The following is a 20,134-nucleotide window of genomic DNA, read 5'->3' as shown; positions in this document are numbered from 1 at the left end:
AAAACTACGGTGTGGTCCCCACCCGCACCCTAAGACTGTATGCGGTGAGTACATCAGGTGTCCTTCCATTCTTAGCAATCATTGTCCTAAGCAGAAACTTGAAAATTTTATATCTAGACCACTGATATCACCAAAGGTGTATGTCTGATTCCTCCCTAGCTGACTGGAAATACGGAGACTTTCGCAAGAAGGATGTTAGATTCACTTTTAGTCAGATGTTAGATTGAATCAGTATATTTCATAACTTTCATCAGGACATCCAAAAAATGAATTAAAACCAGAATGTAACATGCCCAAGTTTTTCTCATGTTGTTTAGCTCTTGAGTCATTGAAATTTGATTTTGAGCAACCCTTAGCCACTCCCCAAATGGACAGTTCCTCTTTATCTCAGGGCCTAAGAATAAAGTTAAATCTACAATGGATATGCTGCCGCCACAAAAATATCAAATGGACAAACCTGTAAAGAGTAACTTGCAAAGAACAGCACCCTGGTGTTACCACTACTTTTATTAAAGCTAATTTTCAAAATAATATCGGGAGGAAGGTAGTGTAATGCAGGGTGAATCCAAAGTCTTTCATGTGGCTACTGCTGCTGTGGTTATTTCTAGATGAGTGTAGGTTTTCCCTAACCAGGACTGGAAAGCAAGCTGGGCTGGCCCTCAGGCGCATTGCCTTTTACCACTTCAGCATCCTCTCCCCGTTGAATCTCACCAACTGGATACCCAGCCACAGTGTCCCCAGAAAAATGGTAAAAATGAATTCCCTTAGCCAGTCACCCTGCTCAGGATATAGCACAACCTGGGTTCTTAAGGAATAGAATTTCTCAAAACTGAAAACAATAATTAATCCCTTAAAGGGTAGGAGGGAAATATGCTCACTTCCTGACGTACAATAAACATTTAAAAAATAATTGCTGAAGGGAGGGATGAGAGCTGAGGAAGGGAGTGGTGATGGAGGTTTGCTGCAGGAATGGGGTCAGCAAGCAGCAGAGAAAAGAGAGCCAGGGAGGAAATGGCCTAAGAAAGGAAACTGGTACCAGGGTGGTGTCCGTGGGGAGCAGTAGTACTGTGATGAGGCCACCCCAGCAAAACTGTCGCAGCATCTTGTGGGATGCGGGACTTTCACTACCTCGCTTCCCACCCCGACACCCGACACCAGCTGCACTGAGACGTCTATACGCGTTGACAGATGCTCATAACAGCAAGCCTGTGACCGTAAGGAAAGGTTACTGGTAACTTTATAAACAACATCATACATGAAACAGTTCAATTGAAATTGAGTTGTAATTGGTTACATACTGTTAAACTTGGAAATTATCATAATATTTTATTTCTCAGTAAGTCCAGGTTACAGATGTTTCCCTACATTTTTATAAAAAGACACGGGGAAAGAATTCATGGTGTGGATTTCTTACTGGGAATTTTAGAGCCTTCAGCATTAAACACTTTGGACAGAAGGATTTTCCTGATGCCCTTGACCTAGAGATGATCATACTAAGTGAAGTGAGCCAGACAAAGACAAATATCATATGATATCACTTATGTGTGGAATCTAAAAAAAAAATGATGCAAATGAACTTCTATACAAAACAGAAATAGACCCACAAACATAGAACATAAATTTATGGTTACCAAAGGGGAAAGGGGAGGGGAGAGATAAATTAGGAGGTTGGCATTAACATATACATATTACTATGTATAAAATAGGTAACCAACAAGGACCTGCAGAGCACAGGGAACTATACTCAATGTTATGTAATAACCTATAAGGGAAAAGAATCTGAAAAGGAATATATATATATACAGATATATATATATATGCACACATATATATACATTCTTATATATGTATAATCTGAATCACTTTGCTGTACACCTGAAACTAACACAACATAAATCAACTATATTTCAACTAAAAAAAAAACCCTACTTACAGAGAGGGAGCTAGTACTTGCTCATTAGTCTTGGCGCATCTTTGGATTGTAGATTGGGCAAGAGAATAATTATAGGTCTAGAAAGAACTGGATTCTGCAGCTAAATGGTTTCCTTGTTTTTTGGCAGCACACGCTGCCCATATAGTCGTGTCATCATCTTAACAGAACACTGGTCTGTACCCATATAAGAACTCGAACAGACACTGTGTTCCATTCATGTCAAGAGTGGAATATTTTCCACTTGTTTTTGTCAAAAACTTCTTTAAAACAAATCATCCACAGGGAAGGAAATAAGAATTGGGATAATGCCGTTCAAAGGCAATCAGCACAGCAACCCGCAGGCGTTTCTGCTATAATGTGATGTGTCTCTGAAAAACTTCACACTCTGCCAAGTATACACTACATGGCAGGACTCACTGGGCAAACAGAGGACCAGCCATTCAACAGTCTTTGGAACGGTAGACACAGCTCTGTCGAACGTGATTATTAGCGCCGGGAAGGACAGTGCAGCTCCGCGGGCCAGCATCCCCCGTGGAACCGGAGGCTGCCGCAGCAGGGGTTAAATGCTCAGGAATGATAGAGGCCGCGTGTGGCAACCCTTTCGCTGAAGCAGCACAGGTGGACATAAGGTGGACACACCAGTGCAGGGCCGTGGGCCTGCCTGTCCCTCTCTGGGGAAGGGTCCTGTGAGCAGGTACACTTATTTAATTTTCTTATGATAAATCCAGAGGTCTTCTGCCAGTGTGACCTCAAAGCTGACTTTTTTTTTTTTTTCCTACTGATGGTTATACTTGCATTCCTGCTATTCCCCTCCCCTTGCCTGGGAAAAGTTGTGTATAAATTATATTTACATCATTCCTCTATTGACCAAGAGTGTATGAGCTATACAGTACAGAAGCATATATAGTAGCTAAAGAGACTGCTGGTTAAAATAGCTTTTCCTAGTTATAAATGTAATTCACCCTTGTAAGGAACTTGGAAAATATAGAAAGGTACACAAAATAAAATATGAGATTTTAAGAAATAACTATGTTAAAAAAAAATGAGCTGTTTCCTTCTGGTCTTTTGTCTATACATATTTGTTATACAGTTACGTTATACTATGAATATAAATTTGTGTCCTTTGTATTTATACTGTACGTATTTCCCACTTTAGTAAACAGATGTCAGAAATTTGAACCATAATTTATTTAACAAAACCTCTGCTTTGGAATGATGAGGTTGTTTCACATTGTGGTAATAAACACCCTTACGCGTAAATGATGCCTGTATCTTTGATTACTTCCTTAGGCTAGACTGCTAAGTAGGAAATTACTGGGTGTCTTAGCCCATCAGGGCTGCTATAACAAAAATACCACAGCCTGGGTGGCTTAAACAGTAAATTATTTCTCACAGTTTTGGAGCCTGGGAAGTCCAAGATCAAGGCACTGGCAGATTTGGTGTCTGAGGAGGACTCACTTCTGGCTCACAGACAACCATCTCACACGGTGGAAGGGTGGAGGGAGTTCTCTGTCATAAGAGCACTAATCCCATTCAAGAGGGTGGAACCCTCATGAGTTATTTACTTCCCAAAGGCCCCACCTCCAAATACCATCACATTGGGGATTAAGTTTCAACACGTGAAGTTTGGGGGGATACAAGCATTCAGTCTACAGCGCTGGGCCAATATACAGTACAAGAAGTATAGATACTTCTTTTTAAAAATAACCTGATAAAAGTAAACTTTTTATTTTTTGTGTTTTTTAAACATAAGGACTTTACTACAAGAAGAAAAATAGCTAACAGTTAATGTGGTATTGTGGCACTTCTTTATTACGGGCATATCGTTTATTAGAATGGGAACATGTTAGCAAATCTCTTCTGTTCACAACTGTAAACACCTATGTGGTTAAGTAACTCATTCAGCATATCCTGGATTGTCAGCAGATCTAGTACATGGAGTATCTATACCATGCATACAGGTTAAATCAAGCATCAAAAAATGCATGTCATGCTTACGCATGACAATCTAATTCTTCTCTGTATATTTGCTGCCCTTCTCTTATCCTGTTCCGTGTCTCTCCCATGGCTGTCTTATCCTTGGCTCACAATCTGCAGTGATGACTCCACTGTAAAGTTAACACTAAACGTGCCCCTAGCTCAAGCCACTCTATGGCACACAACTTGGAAGAAGGGAGAATGCACAGTCCTCTGGGACCTGCCCTTCCAATTTTGAGGTCCTCTGGGCATGAATATGTACAGAATAGTTAAAAGTACAGGCTTTGGAAGTAGAAATGTCTGGATCTGAGTCCCAGCTCTGCCTACATGGACAAGGAAATACTTGGCATCAGTAGTTCACGGCAGTTGTGTCTGAAGTAGCAGGGCAGCAGTGGGGCATACTCAGACAATTGATGTTGATTGGTTTTTAAAGAATATGTAGCTTGAAATCTTTTTTTGAGAGGAAATGTAAAGACAGAATTTGGCTGGTTCGCATCTCAAATGAAGTGAAAATAAACTAGTATTCAATTCAGAGGATTTAATTTCTTTCCATTACAGTTTCTAAGTAAATTAAACTAAGGGGAGTTCTGAAGAAACTGCTTCTGTCAAATCTTTGGACACTTATGGGGAAAACCAAGTGAGTACAATAAAATAGAGGCAGATATATGTACTAAAAATCTTTTCAGCAGCTGTTAAACCCGTGTCATGGAGAACTTCACTAAAGACAAGGTCTACTTCCAGTTTTTTTACTTATTTATTTTTTTTAAGTTAACAGTAACTCAAAAGCTGACTCTCTTCCTCTCTTTTCAGCCAGCATATGTCCCAAGAAAGCTAATCCCAGTAACGATCATCAAGCAAGGTAATTTGTATGCGTCTGCTATGGATATGTGTTTAGAACTATTTTAATATACTTTTTAAACTGAGATAATTAAACATAGCACATATTTTTTCAATTTTTCTGATTATTTTTCAGAAGAAGTTTGAAGAAATCAGTCTAGTAAATTAGAAGTTGACAGATAATTTTGACTCTTGTACTGTTAGGCCAGGTCTTGGCAAAGCACATTGGCTGGACAACAAGGGACAGAACAACCCTAACAAGCATTAAGTTTTAAAAAGCCAATTAAATATATGTGGCTTTCTTCAGGATTAAGATAGCTTACATGTAGAAAATCATTAATAGGATATTTGGATTAATGAAATGATAACCATGATATAGAGGTCATTTTAAGGAAAGTAAGGAAATCCAGGTTTTAAGAGTTATGTTTTATTTCAGCATCCACTCATTTTTGTTTTGACTTTCAGTTTTTCAAATCATTTAAATGACTCCATTATTTCCAGAAAGTTTCTTGGTGGAAGAGATTGAGCACTTAAAATAGTTATTCATTTTAAGGAAACACAATGTCCCAAGTGTATTCTCAAAACAGTGTCAGTCAGTATTGGAATTATCCAAAGATTCTTTGCTCGGAAAATATACATTTCCTAAATCTCTTTATTTACTGAGTCAGTCTTTGCCTCATTTTGTGCTAGTTCTTTAACTTGGGTAGGCCGCAGGGAGTAGAGCTGAGAAAGGAAATTCTTAGCTAATTAGAATGGAACACTTTCATTACTTAAAGGCACAGGAATTAAGATGTGCCTTCTAGACCTTTCGTTGCCTGTGTAGCCAGCCCAATGAGTTCCTTTCTATTAATTAAAAAGTTAGATCAGGGTTTCTCCAGTGCAGATGCTGTCATGTTATTAGCTTCTTTCAGCTTCCTGACTATTTTTTTTTCCATTCACACTGTTATCTTTTGGTATTTCAACAGTGATTCAGAATGTTACTCACAGGGCCTCAACTAAATCACCAGAAAAGACTCCCTATGGAGGAACAATACTGGGTGAGTCTATCTTGAAATCTACACCTACATTAGTCAAGTCAGGCTCTTTTTTTGATAATAAAGCCTTATGGAATTTTGCACTGTGAGCAGGTCTGTTAAATTGATGTTTGTTCATTTACTTTCAGTATTTAGCATCCTGGCTTGTGTCCATTCCAGGCTAGGATCCACGAGATGCTACCTCTATCCTGGTGTGTTAGAGAAACAACTCTAGCTTGTGTCTATTGGGCATGATGGCTCCCCTCCTGCCTACCCCACAGGGCTGTTGCTGTTATGAGGGAGTCTTTGTCATATTGAATTACTCTTTTAAAAGTTATTATTAATAATGGTGTTTGTTCACACATTTTAAGCAACCATTTTATAATTTTTGAGTCTATGGATTAAAAGCCAGAATATTCTGGTTATTCAGTTCTGAATATGAAAAAGATTCTGTATAAAAGTTACTGTCATATTTTTTTCAACATTTTAAAGTTTGGGTTAAAATTAACTAAGCAAAATAAGCACTAAACTTCATGGTTTCTAATGCTCTGAACTTTGTGATGGGATGCATTTTCTTTTCCTTCTGTTTTCTTTCAGTCCACCTTGTTATTCCAGGTCTTAATGAAACCACCATAAAACTTCCTACCTCCATAATGTTTGAGATTTCGGATGCAATCAAGACACAGTTAGGTAAGCAGCAAAGATCTATATGTGAACTTTGCAGTGACAGTACTAGCAGTGATATTCCTAGGATATCCAAGGGATCTAGCAAATGAGCTGTTTGGGGATCTCAAAGTAAAAACTAAGGGACAGGCACGTGCACTGTTGATGGGAATATAAAATGGTACAATTGCTGTGGAAAACAGTATGACGATTCCTCAAAAAATTAAAGATAGAATTACCATATGATCCATCAATTCCACTTCTGGGTATATAACCAAAAGAACTGGGTGGGGAAAAGGTCTTAAAGAGATATTTGTACACTCATATTCATGGTAGCATTATTCACAATAACTAAAATGTGGAAACAATCCAAGTGTCCATCAACAGATGAACTGATAAACAAAATGTGGTATATATATACAATGAAACATTATTCTGCCTTAAAAAGGAAGGAAATTCTCACATTTGCTATAGTATAAATGGACCTTGAGGACATAATGCTAAGTATAATAAGCCAGTCACAAAAGACAAAATGACTGTGTGATTCCACTTATATGATGCACCTAGAGTAGTCAGATTCATAGAGACAGAAAGTAGAATGGTGGCTGCCAGAGACTGGAGAAGGAGGAAAATGGGGAATTAGTGTTTAATGGTACGGAGTTTCAGTTTTACAAGATAAGGAGAGTTCTGGAGATGCATGGTGGTGATGGTTGCACAACATTATGAATGTATTTAATACTACTGAACTGTACACTTGAAAAATGATTAAGATTGTAAATTTTTTGTTATGTATCTTTTACCACGATAAAAAAAATTGGAAAAAAAGTAAAGGGTAGATAGGATGGAGTGTTGCAGTTATTCATATAAATCACATTCTATAGGGAAATAGTTATTTTATATTTATATTTATGAAAGAAGGGTGAATGATCAAATTAACCAAAATATACACATTTATACAGGTATAATTTTCAAATGGAGTCATTGTTATAAATTACACTTATTATACTATACTATCAAGGGGCCACTAGAGGTCTTCAGTGGTAACTGAGGTAAGGGTCAGGTAGAATTATTATTAGAATTATTATTTACTTTGAGATTGATACTGCTTCCTATTTCTAGAAAGCACCTGATATGATTTTAGTGTTTAAAAAACATAAAACATAACAATTTGGGGAAAAAACAGCAAAATTCTGTAAAAGGAGTCCAGGAAACAATTGGGGTGGCCAGTGGGCTAAGCTAGTTGCTGTATTTGAGTATCACATTGGTCTGAATTCTCTCTATAGCAGAGGATCTCACCCTTGATGAAGCATCAGAAGCCCTGGCGGGCTTGTTACACCCAGGCTGCTGGGCTCACCCCCAGGATACTGATTCCATAGGTCTAGGGTGGGGCCTGAGAATTTGCATTTCTACCCAGTACTCAGGTGATACTGGTGCTGCTGGTCTGGAAGCCACACTTTGAGAACCACCCCTCTAAAGTCTCTGGAGAATGTCTTGGGCCACTGATAAATATGGAAGAAGGTGGCATGATGTGGTGGAAATTGAACAAGACTTAAAAATCTAGAATATTTTCCTTGAACTAGGCAATGGCTAAGAACTTCAGCACTTATATACTTGAATCTTCACATTTTATGGGTGTGGAAACAGGGCCAAGCCCCTGTTTGGCAACATTTATTCAACAAATATTTTTTAAGCATTACTCGGGGCCAGAACTGCAAGTGGCTCGGGACATAATTGTGATTTACACAGGCACGGGACCCACCCACACAGGAACCTCAGACTTAATTTCTCCTCCCTCATTGGAGGTCTGACCTGTTTACTTGTTTGATGTTAAGCAATCCGATTGTAACAGTTCTAAAAGGTAAACCTTTACGTTCTCCTTAGCTGTTAATTTGAGAACTTCCTGGAAGAAGGAGGAGCAAAGCCTTAATAAGTGGGTAGAAAAGCATAATTAGTGGGCTTAGAATTTTGGAAAATTTTTCAAAATCTATGCATCACCATTTTATTAAGATATGAACATATTTGCCCATAAATCTTTGTGGTTTTGTGCAGCTGTTACATTTTTACTGTAAAACATTCATACCTGTTAGTCCTATGGTGAGTTACTTCCAAGAATGTAGACAAGTGATTCTAGGCTTTATTTCTTTAATTTGTGCATCAGACTTGATCACCTCCTGTTTACCTGTAAACCCTGAGACTCAACTCTACATCATCTAAATGCTGTGCTAGAAGCCAGGAAGCTTCCATATTAAATTCCCTGAGTGAACCTGTGTTTAGAACCAGAGCTCAGGACTCTTGCACTCACTTGTTCTCTGCCCAGAGCCTATATAATACTTAGCCCGGTGCCTGGGAAAGACTTGCTTGTTCTTCTTTCTCGAGATAGTTGCTTTAGTTGTAAGAATAGGTTGTTTATTTGAGATTTTTCTTGTCTCTTGAGGTAAGATTGTATTGCTATAAACTTCCCTCTTAGAACATCTTTTGTTGTGTCCCATAGGTTTTGGATCATCGTGCTTTCGTTTTCATTTGTCGCTAGGTATTTTTTGATTTCCTCTTTATTTCTTCAGTGATCCACTGGTTATTTAGTAACATATTGTTTAGCCTCCATGTGTTTGTGTTTTTTACAGTTTTTTTTCCTGTAATTGATTTTTAATCTCCTAGCGCTATGGATGGAAAAGATGCTTGATATGATTTCAATTTTCTTAAATTTACCAAGGTTTGATTTGTGACCCAAGATTTGATCTATCCTGGAGAATGTTCTGTGTACGCTTGAGAAGAAAATGTGTTCTGCTGCTTTCAGATGGAATGTCCTATAAATATCAATTAAGTCTATCTTTTATAATGTGTCATTTAAGCCTTGTGTTTCCTTATTAATTTACTGTCTGGATGATCTGTCCATTGGTGTAATTGGGGTGTTAAATTCCCCACTATTATTGTGTTACTGTCAGTTTCCCCTTTCATGGCTGTTAGCATTTGCCTTATATACTGAGGTGCTCCTATGTTGGGTGCATATATATTTACTATTGTTATATCTTCTTGGATTGATCCCTTGATTGTTATGTAGTGTCCTTCCTTGTCTCTTGTAACAGCCTTTATTTTAAAGTCTATTTTGTCTGATATGAGTATTGCTACTCCAGCTTTCTGTTGATTTCCATTTGTGTGGAATACCTTTTTCCATCCCCTCACTTTCAGTCTGTATGTGTCCCTGGGTCTGAAGTGGGTCTCTTGTAGACAGCATATATATGGGTCTTGTTTTTGTATCCATTCAGTCAGTCTGTGTCTTTTGGTTGAAGCATTTAATCCAATTACATTTACGGTAATTATCAATATGTGTATTCCTATTGCCATTTTCTTAATTGTTTTGGGTTTGTTTTTGTAGGTCTTTTTCCTTCCCTTCCTTTTTTCTTCTCTTGTGGTTTGATGACCATATTAGTGTTGTATTTGGGTAGGTTTTTCTTTTTTGTGTGTGTATCTATTGTAGTTTTTTGGTTTGCATTTCCCATGAGGTTTTGATAAAGCAGTCTATATATATACAAGGTTGTTTTAAGTTACTGGTCTCTTAATTTCAAATGCAATTCTGATTTCCTGCGTTTGTACTCTCCTCTTCTCACAGTTGCTGGTTTTGATATCATGTTTGCTTATGAATGATTTCCTGCTTTTACTGTATGTTTGTCTTTACCAGTGAGCTTTCCTATTTGTGATTTTCTTGTTTCTAGTTGTGGCCTCTTGGGAAAGAGTTGTTCAGAAGGAGAAGAAAAGGAAGGAGCTGGCCAGTCTCTTACTGATTTGGTCCCTAATCTGTTCATCAAAATTCAAAAACCAGGATTTGTGAAGGTGACCGAAAATGAGCAGAGTTTTTCCCACACCACTGCAGTCGCTTTTTTTTTTTTTTTTTTTTTTGGAGTATAGTTGATTTACAGTGTAAGTTTCAGGTATACAGCAAAGTGAATTAGTTATACATATATATATATATCCACTCATTTTTATATTCTTTTTCCATATAGGCCATTACAGAGTATTGAGTAGAGTTCCCTGTGCTATACAGTAGGTTCTTTTTTTTTTTTTTTTTTTTTAATTTATTTATTTATTTATTTTTGGCTGTGTTGGGTCTTCGTTTCTGTGTGAGGGCCTTCTCTAGTTGCGGCAAGTTGGGGGCCACTCTTCATCGCGGTGCGCGGGCCTCTCTTGTTGGGAGCACAGGCTCCAGACGCGCAGGCTCAGTAGTTGTGGCTCACGGGCCTAGTTGCTTCGTGGCATGTGGGATCTTCCCAGACCAGGGCTCGAACCCGTGTCCCCTGCATTGGCATGCAGACTCTCAACCACTGCACTACCAGGGAAGCCCCCTACAGTAGGCTCTTGTTAGTTATCTATTTTATATATAGTAGTGTGTATATGTCAATCCCAATCTCCCAGTTTATCCCTCCACCTCCCTTATCCCCTGGTAATCGTAAGTTTGTTTTCTACATCTGTGACTCTACTAGTGTTTTGTAAATAAGTTCATCTGTACCCTTTTTTAGATCCACATATAAGCAATATGATATGATATTTGTCTTTCTGTGTCTGACTTACTTCACTCAGTATGACAATCTCTAGATCCATCCACGTTGTTGCACATGGCATTATTTTGTTCTTTTTTATGGCTGAGTAATATTCCATTGTATATATATACCACATTTTCTTTATCTATTCCTCTGTTGATGGACATTTAGGTTGCTTCCGTGTCCTGGCTATTGTAAATAGTGCTGCAATGAACATTGGGGTGCCTGTATATTTTTGAATTCTAGTTTTCTCTATGTATATGCCTAGGAGTGGGATTGCTGGGTCATATGGTAGTTCTACTTTTAGTTTTTTAAGGGACCTCCATATTGTTCTCAATAGTGGCTGTACCAATTTACATTCCCACCATCAGTGTAGTAGGGTTCCCTTTTCTCCACACCCTCTCCAGCATTTATTGTTTGTAGATTTTTTGACTATGGCCATTCTGACAGGTGTGACTGATACCTCATTGTAGTTTTAATTTGCATTTCTCTAATAATTAGTGATGTCAAGCATCATTTCATATGCTTTTTGGCCATCTGTATGTCGTCTTTGGAGAAATGTCACTGTTGAACTGAAATGTGTTTTGTTCCTTAGTTCTTGGTTTTAAGGACTATTTCCTAAATTTTTTGTTTTGTTTTGTTTTTGCAAAGTTCCACCTGCTACCTTAATATCAGTTCAAGCTTTTCATTTTCTTTAATTTAGAGAATTAAACAGTTGATTTTTTGGTTTGCTTTGCTTTTTGCTTTTGTTATTCTGATACGAATCACTAAAACTTCAGGATTAAGTGTGATTTTAATGAAGACAAGTTAAAATGCAAATAGTAAATGTATTTTAAAACTTATTTCTAGGGAAACACCTATCTTAAATTGAATACATGGTGAATTTCTTACACATTGAAGAGACTGATAGGCAGTATGTTTGAAGATGTCCAGTAAACCCATCAAATGTACCATTTTAGACTATGTTACAAATTCCATTTTAGATTTACTGGTTTTTATGAGGAGTGTGAGCATAAACAGTTCTTTATACCAATGAAGGAGAAATAAACTTTCCTGAAGTTATTTATCACTGCAATTCAGAAAAGTCCTACTGTGTGAGGGGGTAAATCCTAAAAATAATATCCTCATTCCAGCAGGACCCAATGTGGGACATCAAGAAATTAATAGCTTTTGTTCTAAGAACACATGGTATGAATAATGAGAGAAATAAACAAGAAAGCTAGTAATACACACACCTCCCAGGGGCATAAAAAGGGTTTGCCAAAGCCAAGACTTAGCCTGCCAATAATGAAAGGAAACAACTGTGTTGAAAAATGGTACAGAAGAGTCAGAGAGGAAAAGGAATTTCCTGGGGTTTAGGCCGTGTTCTAATGGCATTTTACTCTGCTGTTGCCAAGACCAGTTGTACATAGATAATGTAGGTGAATGCTCATGGCTTGATAGGCGTCACAAAGAGTCCCCATTCAAGTTCTTTCCCTTCAATCAATTTCTCTCACGCCCGAAGGGCCATGTTTAGAAACACGGTATGCCTCTGTAAGGAATTAGTGATGGGTAGAGAATACAAGCACCTCTTGGGAAGGTAGTTTACTGTTTTTCTTCATTAGCAGCCTAATTTTAGTTTAATGGTATTACCCCATAAGGGTATGCATAAGGAGCTAAAGCAAAGCAATTCAGAGCATTGCCTGAAAGTCTAGAATCTGGAGGTTAAAATAAATAAATAATTTTTAAAAATAAATAAATACACAGTCCTAGTCAGCCAGGGAAACACCAAGAGTGTAGGATATTACACAGGAAGGAAAGGATTAGCAAAAATAATCCTGAAGGAGAAGAGGACACTGAAAAAGAAGAGATCATTGAAAAAAAATTACGTTTAAAAAAAAAAAACTTCCTGTGGTACATGCTGAAACTAACAGGATTAGAGCTCACCAAAATTTGTAATCTGAACATTTTTTCCTGTGCTAACACTCACAGTGGTTCTAAACCAAAGCTGTGACTACAAAAGAAGAAGGAAAAAAATGTTGATGAGATTTAGAAATCTAAAAAATAGAATTTATCATAAAATTATACTGGATCTGTTTATTTTTTTAGTTATTCCAGAAAGAGTCCCTTCTCTTTATGCCCTGCTAAATTAATCTGAGCAATGGTATTAAACATTTCTGTTGTACAAACATGCTGTACAGCTTCATGAGCACAGCAATTCAGAACACGCACTTGACTGATAGCTATGGCAAGTACACTAGCACTTGTGACGCCTGTTTCTAGCATCTCAAATCACTCCTGAAAATCATAAGCTCTAGGAATCTACCATATACTTCCGTAATACAGATTGAAAATTGATTTTCTTCCATGATCTTTGTGAAGGGGATGACTTTATAATTGTCTTTAAGTCCATCAGAAGTAAATGAATATTTTGTGCCCATGTTAACTGAAAAGAAGAAAATGGTCTTTACAACAGTGATGTGAACTATAGGAAGAAGTTACAAAATTTACATCCTCAGAGAACTTTGAGAGAACAGATTAGATCAATAGTACTCAACAGAGGGCAATTTTGTCCCCTCCCCAGGATATTTGGCAGTGTCTGGAGACATTTTTGGTTGTCACAGCTGTGGAAGGGTGGAATCCAGTGAGTAAAGGCCAGAGATGCTGCTAAATACCCTACATTTCACAGGAAAGGCCCCCATAAAAAAAATCGTCCAGCCCAAAATGTCAGTAGTGCCAAAGCTGAGAAACCCAAGAAGTTCCTTACAGCCTTAGGACTCTTAAAAAATCCCATCTGATTATAATCAGTTCAAGGCGACACGATCAGGGTATCTCAAAGATGAATGAATTCTTTCATGCCACTAGACTGTTTCAAAATATTATAAGTAGGTCATTGATTCAGTGTGCTAAATAGCTGGATCAAGTTAATCCTAAAAGCATTTTGGAGAATATGGAGAATATCTTAATCATTGGGCAACTCTGGTACAGAAATGTACTTTCTTTGAAAAGGAATACCTAAATTTTAGAAGAAAGTTTCCTGAATAATTGTCAGAAAAGAAAAGAAATAGAAAAAAAAAAAAAACAGACTTCATTGTTTTACACTTAATTCCCACACAGACCCAAAGAAAAGATCTATGTTAACATGAGGTTCAGATAAATAACTGTTGGTATTTTTTCCTAACCACAAATATCTTCAAATAACTTAGTTTCCTATGTGTGTTATTCATGTTTTTCTAAAACTTTAGAGCCATAGCCTATTATATTTTTTACCACGCATAATAACGGATAATTTCTATTCATTGATTTTTAAAAAAAAAAATTAGGAGTAATTGAATATAAAATTCCAGGGAGCATTTGCTATGCCTTACAACCTGTGCCTTCAAGAAACTCTGTTTATGAGTCAGAATGACTTGAGAGCTATCCAAGTACTGGGTTGTGATTTTTTTCCTCATTCCAGTGCCAACTTAGATCTTAAAGAATTACCTAGGGTTAATGAGAAGGAATTCTGAAGACTGTCACTACTAATACTAATCCCTGGTAGAAATGCACAATAAATTTATTGACTGCCTGGTGGGAAGGGATAAGAGCAGAATAGATTTCTTGAAATAGTCTGTTGCTTGATTGTTTTGAGGGAATTATATTTGGACACTCTATTATGAGGAAGTGAGATAAATTGTTTGTTTTCTGACTTTTTTAGCTAAGAATGAAACCTTAGCACTGCCTGCTGAATCTAAAACACCAGAGGTAGAAAAAATCCCAGCACAGCCCGTAACAGGTAATGAGATCCCTACGTTATTAACTTTGAGAAAATAAATAATATGTGTTTTCAAATAGTAACTGATTGACAAGCCGGTATTTTTTTTTTTGCAGTGAAGAGCCAGTAGGAAATTCATTTTGATCATAAGCACACAACAGTAGGAGATTCTGGGTCTTTAATGTTTGGAAAAACAGCAGATGCAAAATGAACCATTGAATTCTATAACTGATATGTAATATGGAAGCTGTATTTTTCACTTTAAGTGAAAGTTGTTACCGCAACATTCTGAAATATTTTTATACTAAGATGTAATACCATGGTTTTGGTGCTTTCCTTTTATAAGACACGAGACTATTTTTTCATTTCTTCACTTTCACAAGTGATTGGTTTAGCAAAATGCCATTATCCCTCATAAATCCATAGTTTAATATCTATGAAAATACCTTGGAATCATTTAGTAACAATGTCTCTTGAAGATTAACAATGCTCGTGTAGAAAATACCTAATAGTTCAGTAAAAATCCTTTAAAGAATAAACGCAGTATGTATTTTCCCCAGTTTATCAACCATTACTAACAAATATTCAGCATGTCTTCTATGAATGAACTGCCCAAGTCCAGCCCACTGGGGACATGTTATTCTCTGAAATACAGAGTTTTTGCCAGAGCAATACCACTTCATCCAGAGCTCTGTGAAACAAATATCTGGCAAGAATTCCTCCAAATCTACATTTAGCAAAGTAACTCCAATCTAAAGTGAATTTTGTAACCCATAAAATTGCCATAAATTGAAATATCAGTGATACTTACCTTGTACTAAACTCTTGGACTCCTAACTAGTCCAGAGAAAATAAAGATTGGTGGGGAAATAAAATGGCTTGATTTCAAGAAAGCTATTCAAGTAGAAATATTTCTGACAGAGTAAGAAGTACTTGGTCCTACCTAAAGGTGAGAAATGGACCTTCCATCCCCCACCTTCATGGGAGTTGGAGCAAGGGGAGACTCTGATGCTGGAATAAGCTATTTGAATGAAATTCCTAGGTAGTTTTCTGATTTCAATATAATTAGCCAATACCAAGAAAAGCATTCCCAACTACACTTCTTCTCTTGGCATAGTATCTGATGGGAGAGTCAACAGAGTTCTTAGTTCTCTGCCAAACCTTCCTCAGGATTTTCCACTTCAGAAACACTTAGGCAAACACCATAATTCATTATTCAGTGTTACTGTGTTTATTTCATATCCTTACCCTACAAAATTCTGGAATTGTGTAGCTCACAATTCATTCCAGATCTCAGTGATCCTGGTTCTTATTCCTCAAAAAGTATTTACCTGAAGGTCATCTTTACCTTTGATCTAGCACTTGAAACAACCCTGTGACTGAGCATTTGAATCCTCATAATTTCAACCCAGTTCCAAGCTTTGCATGTTGACTACAGTTTGGAAGAGAGAAGTCTTAAAAATGTAATAGTTCTAAATAAATCTTTTTGACCTGGGTCATTATGTTATCTGCCCATTTATTAACTTGTTTAATAAATATTTATCCTGTGCTTACTTACTATACCCCAGACTTCGTGCTAAGAAAAAAGGGCAGACCCAACATTATGATTAATCTGATAAATGCTTCCATGGGGGTCAATTCCACGTGTTTTTGGAACACATGGAAAGTGGACAAACCCAGAAAGGAAGGGTTGGGAGGCGGTGTCAGTTCAGACACAAGCCAGGGAGCCCTTAACATAATTAACTTGAAAAGAATTAGTCTGTGTAAGTGTCAGTTCTAATTCTAAAGGGCAACAAAAGTGCCTTATGGTCTTGAGCTGTTTCATCATTTTATCTTAATTTGTAAAGTCGTCTTTTTTACCTTCCAGTGACTCCTGAATCAGTTCCAAGAACCACTAAACCCACTGTGTCTAGTGCGTTAGACATTTCAGAAACAATACCGGGTAATTCTAAGAACTTTTTTTCTTTAAAAAAAAAAAAAAAAAAAAAAAAGAACCTTCCAACCCTCATACAAAAGTAACCCCAATGCCTTGGCTTCCCATCCTCCCCACTTTCTTTCCTACCTTACTGGCAGTAGTTCATCTTCTATTTCTCGGACCAATTCCATTAAAGAGTTAACGACATACCTTGATCCTGATGACTAATATTCTAGGCAGCTCTGGATGCTATATGCTAACTGTACACCCTTTTTACCAGTCTCTTGGGAGGTATAGAAAAACAGAATGCCAGCCTTTTAACCTACAAAGCTTGGAGGAGTGAGAGTCTTGACTATGTCTGTGCTTTCCATTTCAGTTGGCTTTTCCAAGTCTTGTGTGTACTAAACTTAAGGAGAATCCCCAAAAGTGTCATGCCTTTTACTAAGAATTTCATGTCATGTAAGTTAGCTGCTTCTTGGCCCAAGAGAATCTAACCTGCTTTATTCTCTTCTCCAAAAAAAAAAAAAAAAAGGAGTAGCATGTACGTATTTTGTTCTGTACTTGTGATGTTGATCTTCCATGCCACACCATGGCCATTTGAACGTATATCTTCAAATTATAACTATGTAAAACTTTTCCAGGGAAAGCCAGCTATTTCCATGAAAGGCATCAGCTGCCCAATGCACCCTCTGTTATGAGCATGCCTCACATGACATGGTTAAGCCACAATGTCAAATCCCGACTCAGGGAGTTTCTAACTGAATTCTTCTTTATTGCAGTTCTCAGGGGAAGGACCCCCGAAACACCGCAAACTATTTTAATACCTAGGTTTGAATTGCCACTGAGCACTCTAGGTAAAAATTATTAAACACTGCAGCTTATTATTACCTTGGAAATATTATTCATGCTTGAAAGAAGTCCTTAGGCTAAATCATTCAATATTTATCTCCTCACAGAAAAGAAGGGACACATGGCTTATAGAACAATAAACTCTCCAATACTAAGCCCTTAAATGTTATAAATTCTTTATTTTATAATTTAGGATCCTAAAGAGTCTTTCTCTATGACAAATCCTTTGGTAATTTTTCTTGGGGGTAGTCATATTTTGATATTATATTTGATTCTTTTAATTCAACATTATTGTGTCACTGAATAAATTATTTTCTACATTTTTCCTAAATATCTTTTTACTCAACTGTTTCTCTTGAAAGAGAAGATATATTTATGTATTTCTGCAGACTGCTTCTTAGAATTCTTAGAATTTACGTGCAATATCAAAAAAGTTGTTGGGGGAGCTTAAATATAGAGTCATGTAGTTACTGAAATTCTATTTTTAAAAACTATTGGACAGACATTTTCTAGTTCATATGTGTTTGGTGCTTGACTTGAGTTTAAACTTAATATATCTGAGAACACACTTACGCATAGCTGAAGAAATTAGGACACTAGTTTAATAAGGGTGAAAAGAAGAACCCAAACTCCTCAAATGCAGTGGCTTGATCATACAAAATAGAAAAAGAAGCTGTCTTATATTATCCATCATTGAAACACAGGAGTAAGAAATATATACTACTAACAGTCCCTTACCTTACCTGAGTAATTCGCATTTGTGTGTTTGTTTTTTGTTTTTGAAGCTTGAGATTTTAAAAACCTTTTCTCTTACTCACACTTCAAGCCATAACATTTCTTGTGTGTTTCATTGCAGCTCCGAAAAGGCTTCCAGAATTTCCTCAGGCAAAAACACCCTTCCCTTTTGAGAAACCTGGGGGCACCTTGGGTAATAACAGCACCTTAAATCTGGTGTTATGACGTGGGTGGTGATTGCTTAATTCTGTAGAACACGTTTACTGGATCTTATCTATGCAAACCTCAATGAACTGCTGAATTCAGTCAGCTCAGCCAAACAAGTGGTTGATTTGGTTTAAAAAAAAAAAAGCCAAAAACAACTATTTCTCTGATTGGATTTTCTACAAATTCAGTAACAATTATCAATCTATTAATTCCATATATAGCCCATTTAGTTAGTTTTCCATCCTCAAAAAGGTGAGAGTATGACACCAAACTCTAGTCTCCTTCTAGTCTCTACTCAAATGCTCTCTGAATGGGTGTATATTGATTTCTTCTTGATATGTGATGATGTTTAATTGTATCAGTATGTGTTTTTTATTTCAGGCTACTGGTAGCCACTTAACCACACCAGCAACCTATTTCTGTCTCTTTATCCTCTCAAAAAAATTCTCAGTGAATTCCATTTCTTTTTTGCTGTAGCTTCAAGTCAAAAGCCATGGATTGTGCCTACAAGTAAAATATCTGAAGATTCCAAAATTCTACTGCCTCAAACTGGTAATTGCATTCTTTTTTTAAAAAATAGATTGGAGCAACAGTATGGAATAACTTCTCGTTTTTATTTTTATAGGTTGTTTAGCTGATTATCCATATACTTTGTAGTAAATGGTAAAGTTATAATCCATTCTTGATGCTTAGATGAATTTCATTTTTTTCAATACAAAAGCAAAATGCTTTTGCATTTGTTTTAAAGATCTGTGTTTTAATGTCTGGATATACAGTTAGAAGTCTGGCTAGAAGATGAACTGTGAATTGGCTCATTGAATTTCTAGAGATCTCTTTAGTGACATGAGAGCAGTAACAAAAATAAGAATCCCATCGTGATCTGATTTAAGAGTATGAATTTAATATTTCCCTTGCAGTTAGATATTTCTTTTTCAGTAAAATATCCAATGAACATTTGAGAGTTTACTTTGTGCAAGATATTACTGCTGAGTCCTAAAATATGTAAACATATTGTGATATAGAGGAAAGACCACAGGTCTTGGCACTAATACTGGACCTTGGTTCCAGTTCTGGCTTTACTACCAACCACATATTTGAGCTATTTTTCTCTACTTTCCTGGATCCTGGTTTGCTCTTTTGTAAACTATAGCAATTGGCTTTTTCTCCCGAGAATTCTTGTATTCCAACACTAAAATTGATTGAGTGAAATAGCTTCCTTTTTAGAAAATAGATTTTTCTCAATTAAAGAGTTTTTGCATTTACATCTTTTCTTTGATGTCTAGTGGTCAACTAAAGAAAATATTCAGCATGTGAGAATTATAAGAAAACCTCACAAACCATTTTGTGTGATTACTTCTATGATTTTTGTTTTACTTATTTGTATTTTAATTTTGTGAACCTTCTAGTGGTGATGTTTTTGAGTACATATAATTAGTATATAATGTAGTTAGAAGTTCATGTAATAATGTTAAACACACCCCCATTCTGTGGTATTCTCCAGAAAGGAGTCCAGCACAGGACTGGTTTGAGAAAGGATGAGAATGAGCCTACAGACACATAGATCTTTGTCAAATGATCCTTTCTCTGGTGAGTGTAATTGATTCAGATCTTAGCAAAAGATACAAGGATGGCATCAAATGAAGTAAGCATGTCTGTTGCAGCCTTTCCTAGTTTTCTCACGTGGGAAAACACTTATAAGTTGGTTGTAGTTGTCAGCCAATACAGAGGAGCCTTAAATTG

The 20,134-nt window shown here is 36.7% G+C and overlaps 1 protein-coding gene across 38 annotated transcripts in view; it reads left to right on the top strand.

Annotated features, from left to right (window-relative positions):
- Nucleotides 1-20,134, top strand: part of ABI3BP (ABI family member 3 binding protein) — a 264,662-nt gene that overhangs the window by 117,682 nt on the left and 126,846 nt on the right. For 30 of the 38 annotated variants that reach the window (XM_061194088.1, XM_061194090.1, XM_061194113.1 and 27 more), the window contains 7 exons: nt 4,721-4,769; nt 5,713-5,784; nt 6,358-6,450; nt 14,632-14,709; nt 16,556-16,630; nt 18,309-18,380; nt 18,872-18,946. In XM_061194088.1, the coding sequence (XP_061050071.1) occupies nt 4,721-4,769; nt 5,713-5,784; nt 6,358-6,450; nt 14,632-14,709; nt 16,556-16,630; nt 18,309-18,380; nt 18,872-18,946 (514 nt within the window). Of the gene's footprint in view, nt 1-4,720; nt 4,770-5,712; nt 5,785-6,357; nt 6,451-14,631; nt 14,710-16,555; nt 16,631-17,382; nt 17,458-18,308; nt 18,381-18,871; nt 18,947-20,134 lie in introns of all 38 variants that reach the window. The other 8 variants (XM_061194116.1, XM_061194115.1, XM_061194120.1 and 5 more) reach the window with 3 other exon arrangements.

The sequence above is a fragment of the Eubalaena glacialis genome, chromosome 6 (assembly GCF_028564815.1).
Source record: "Eubalaena glacialis isolate mEubGla1 chromosome 6, mEubGla1.1.hap2.+ XY, whole genome shotgun sequence".
Taxonomy (NCBI): domain Eukaryota; kingdom Metazoa; phylum Chordata; class Mammalia; order Artiodactyla; family Balaenidae; genus Eubalaena; species Eubalaena glacialis.
The sequence above is the reverse complement of the archived record's forward strand: the minus strand, read 5'-3'. Positions and strand labels throughout refer to the sequence as shown.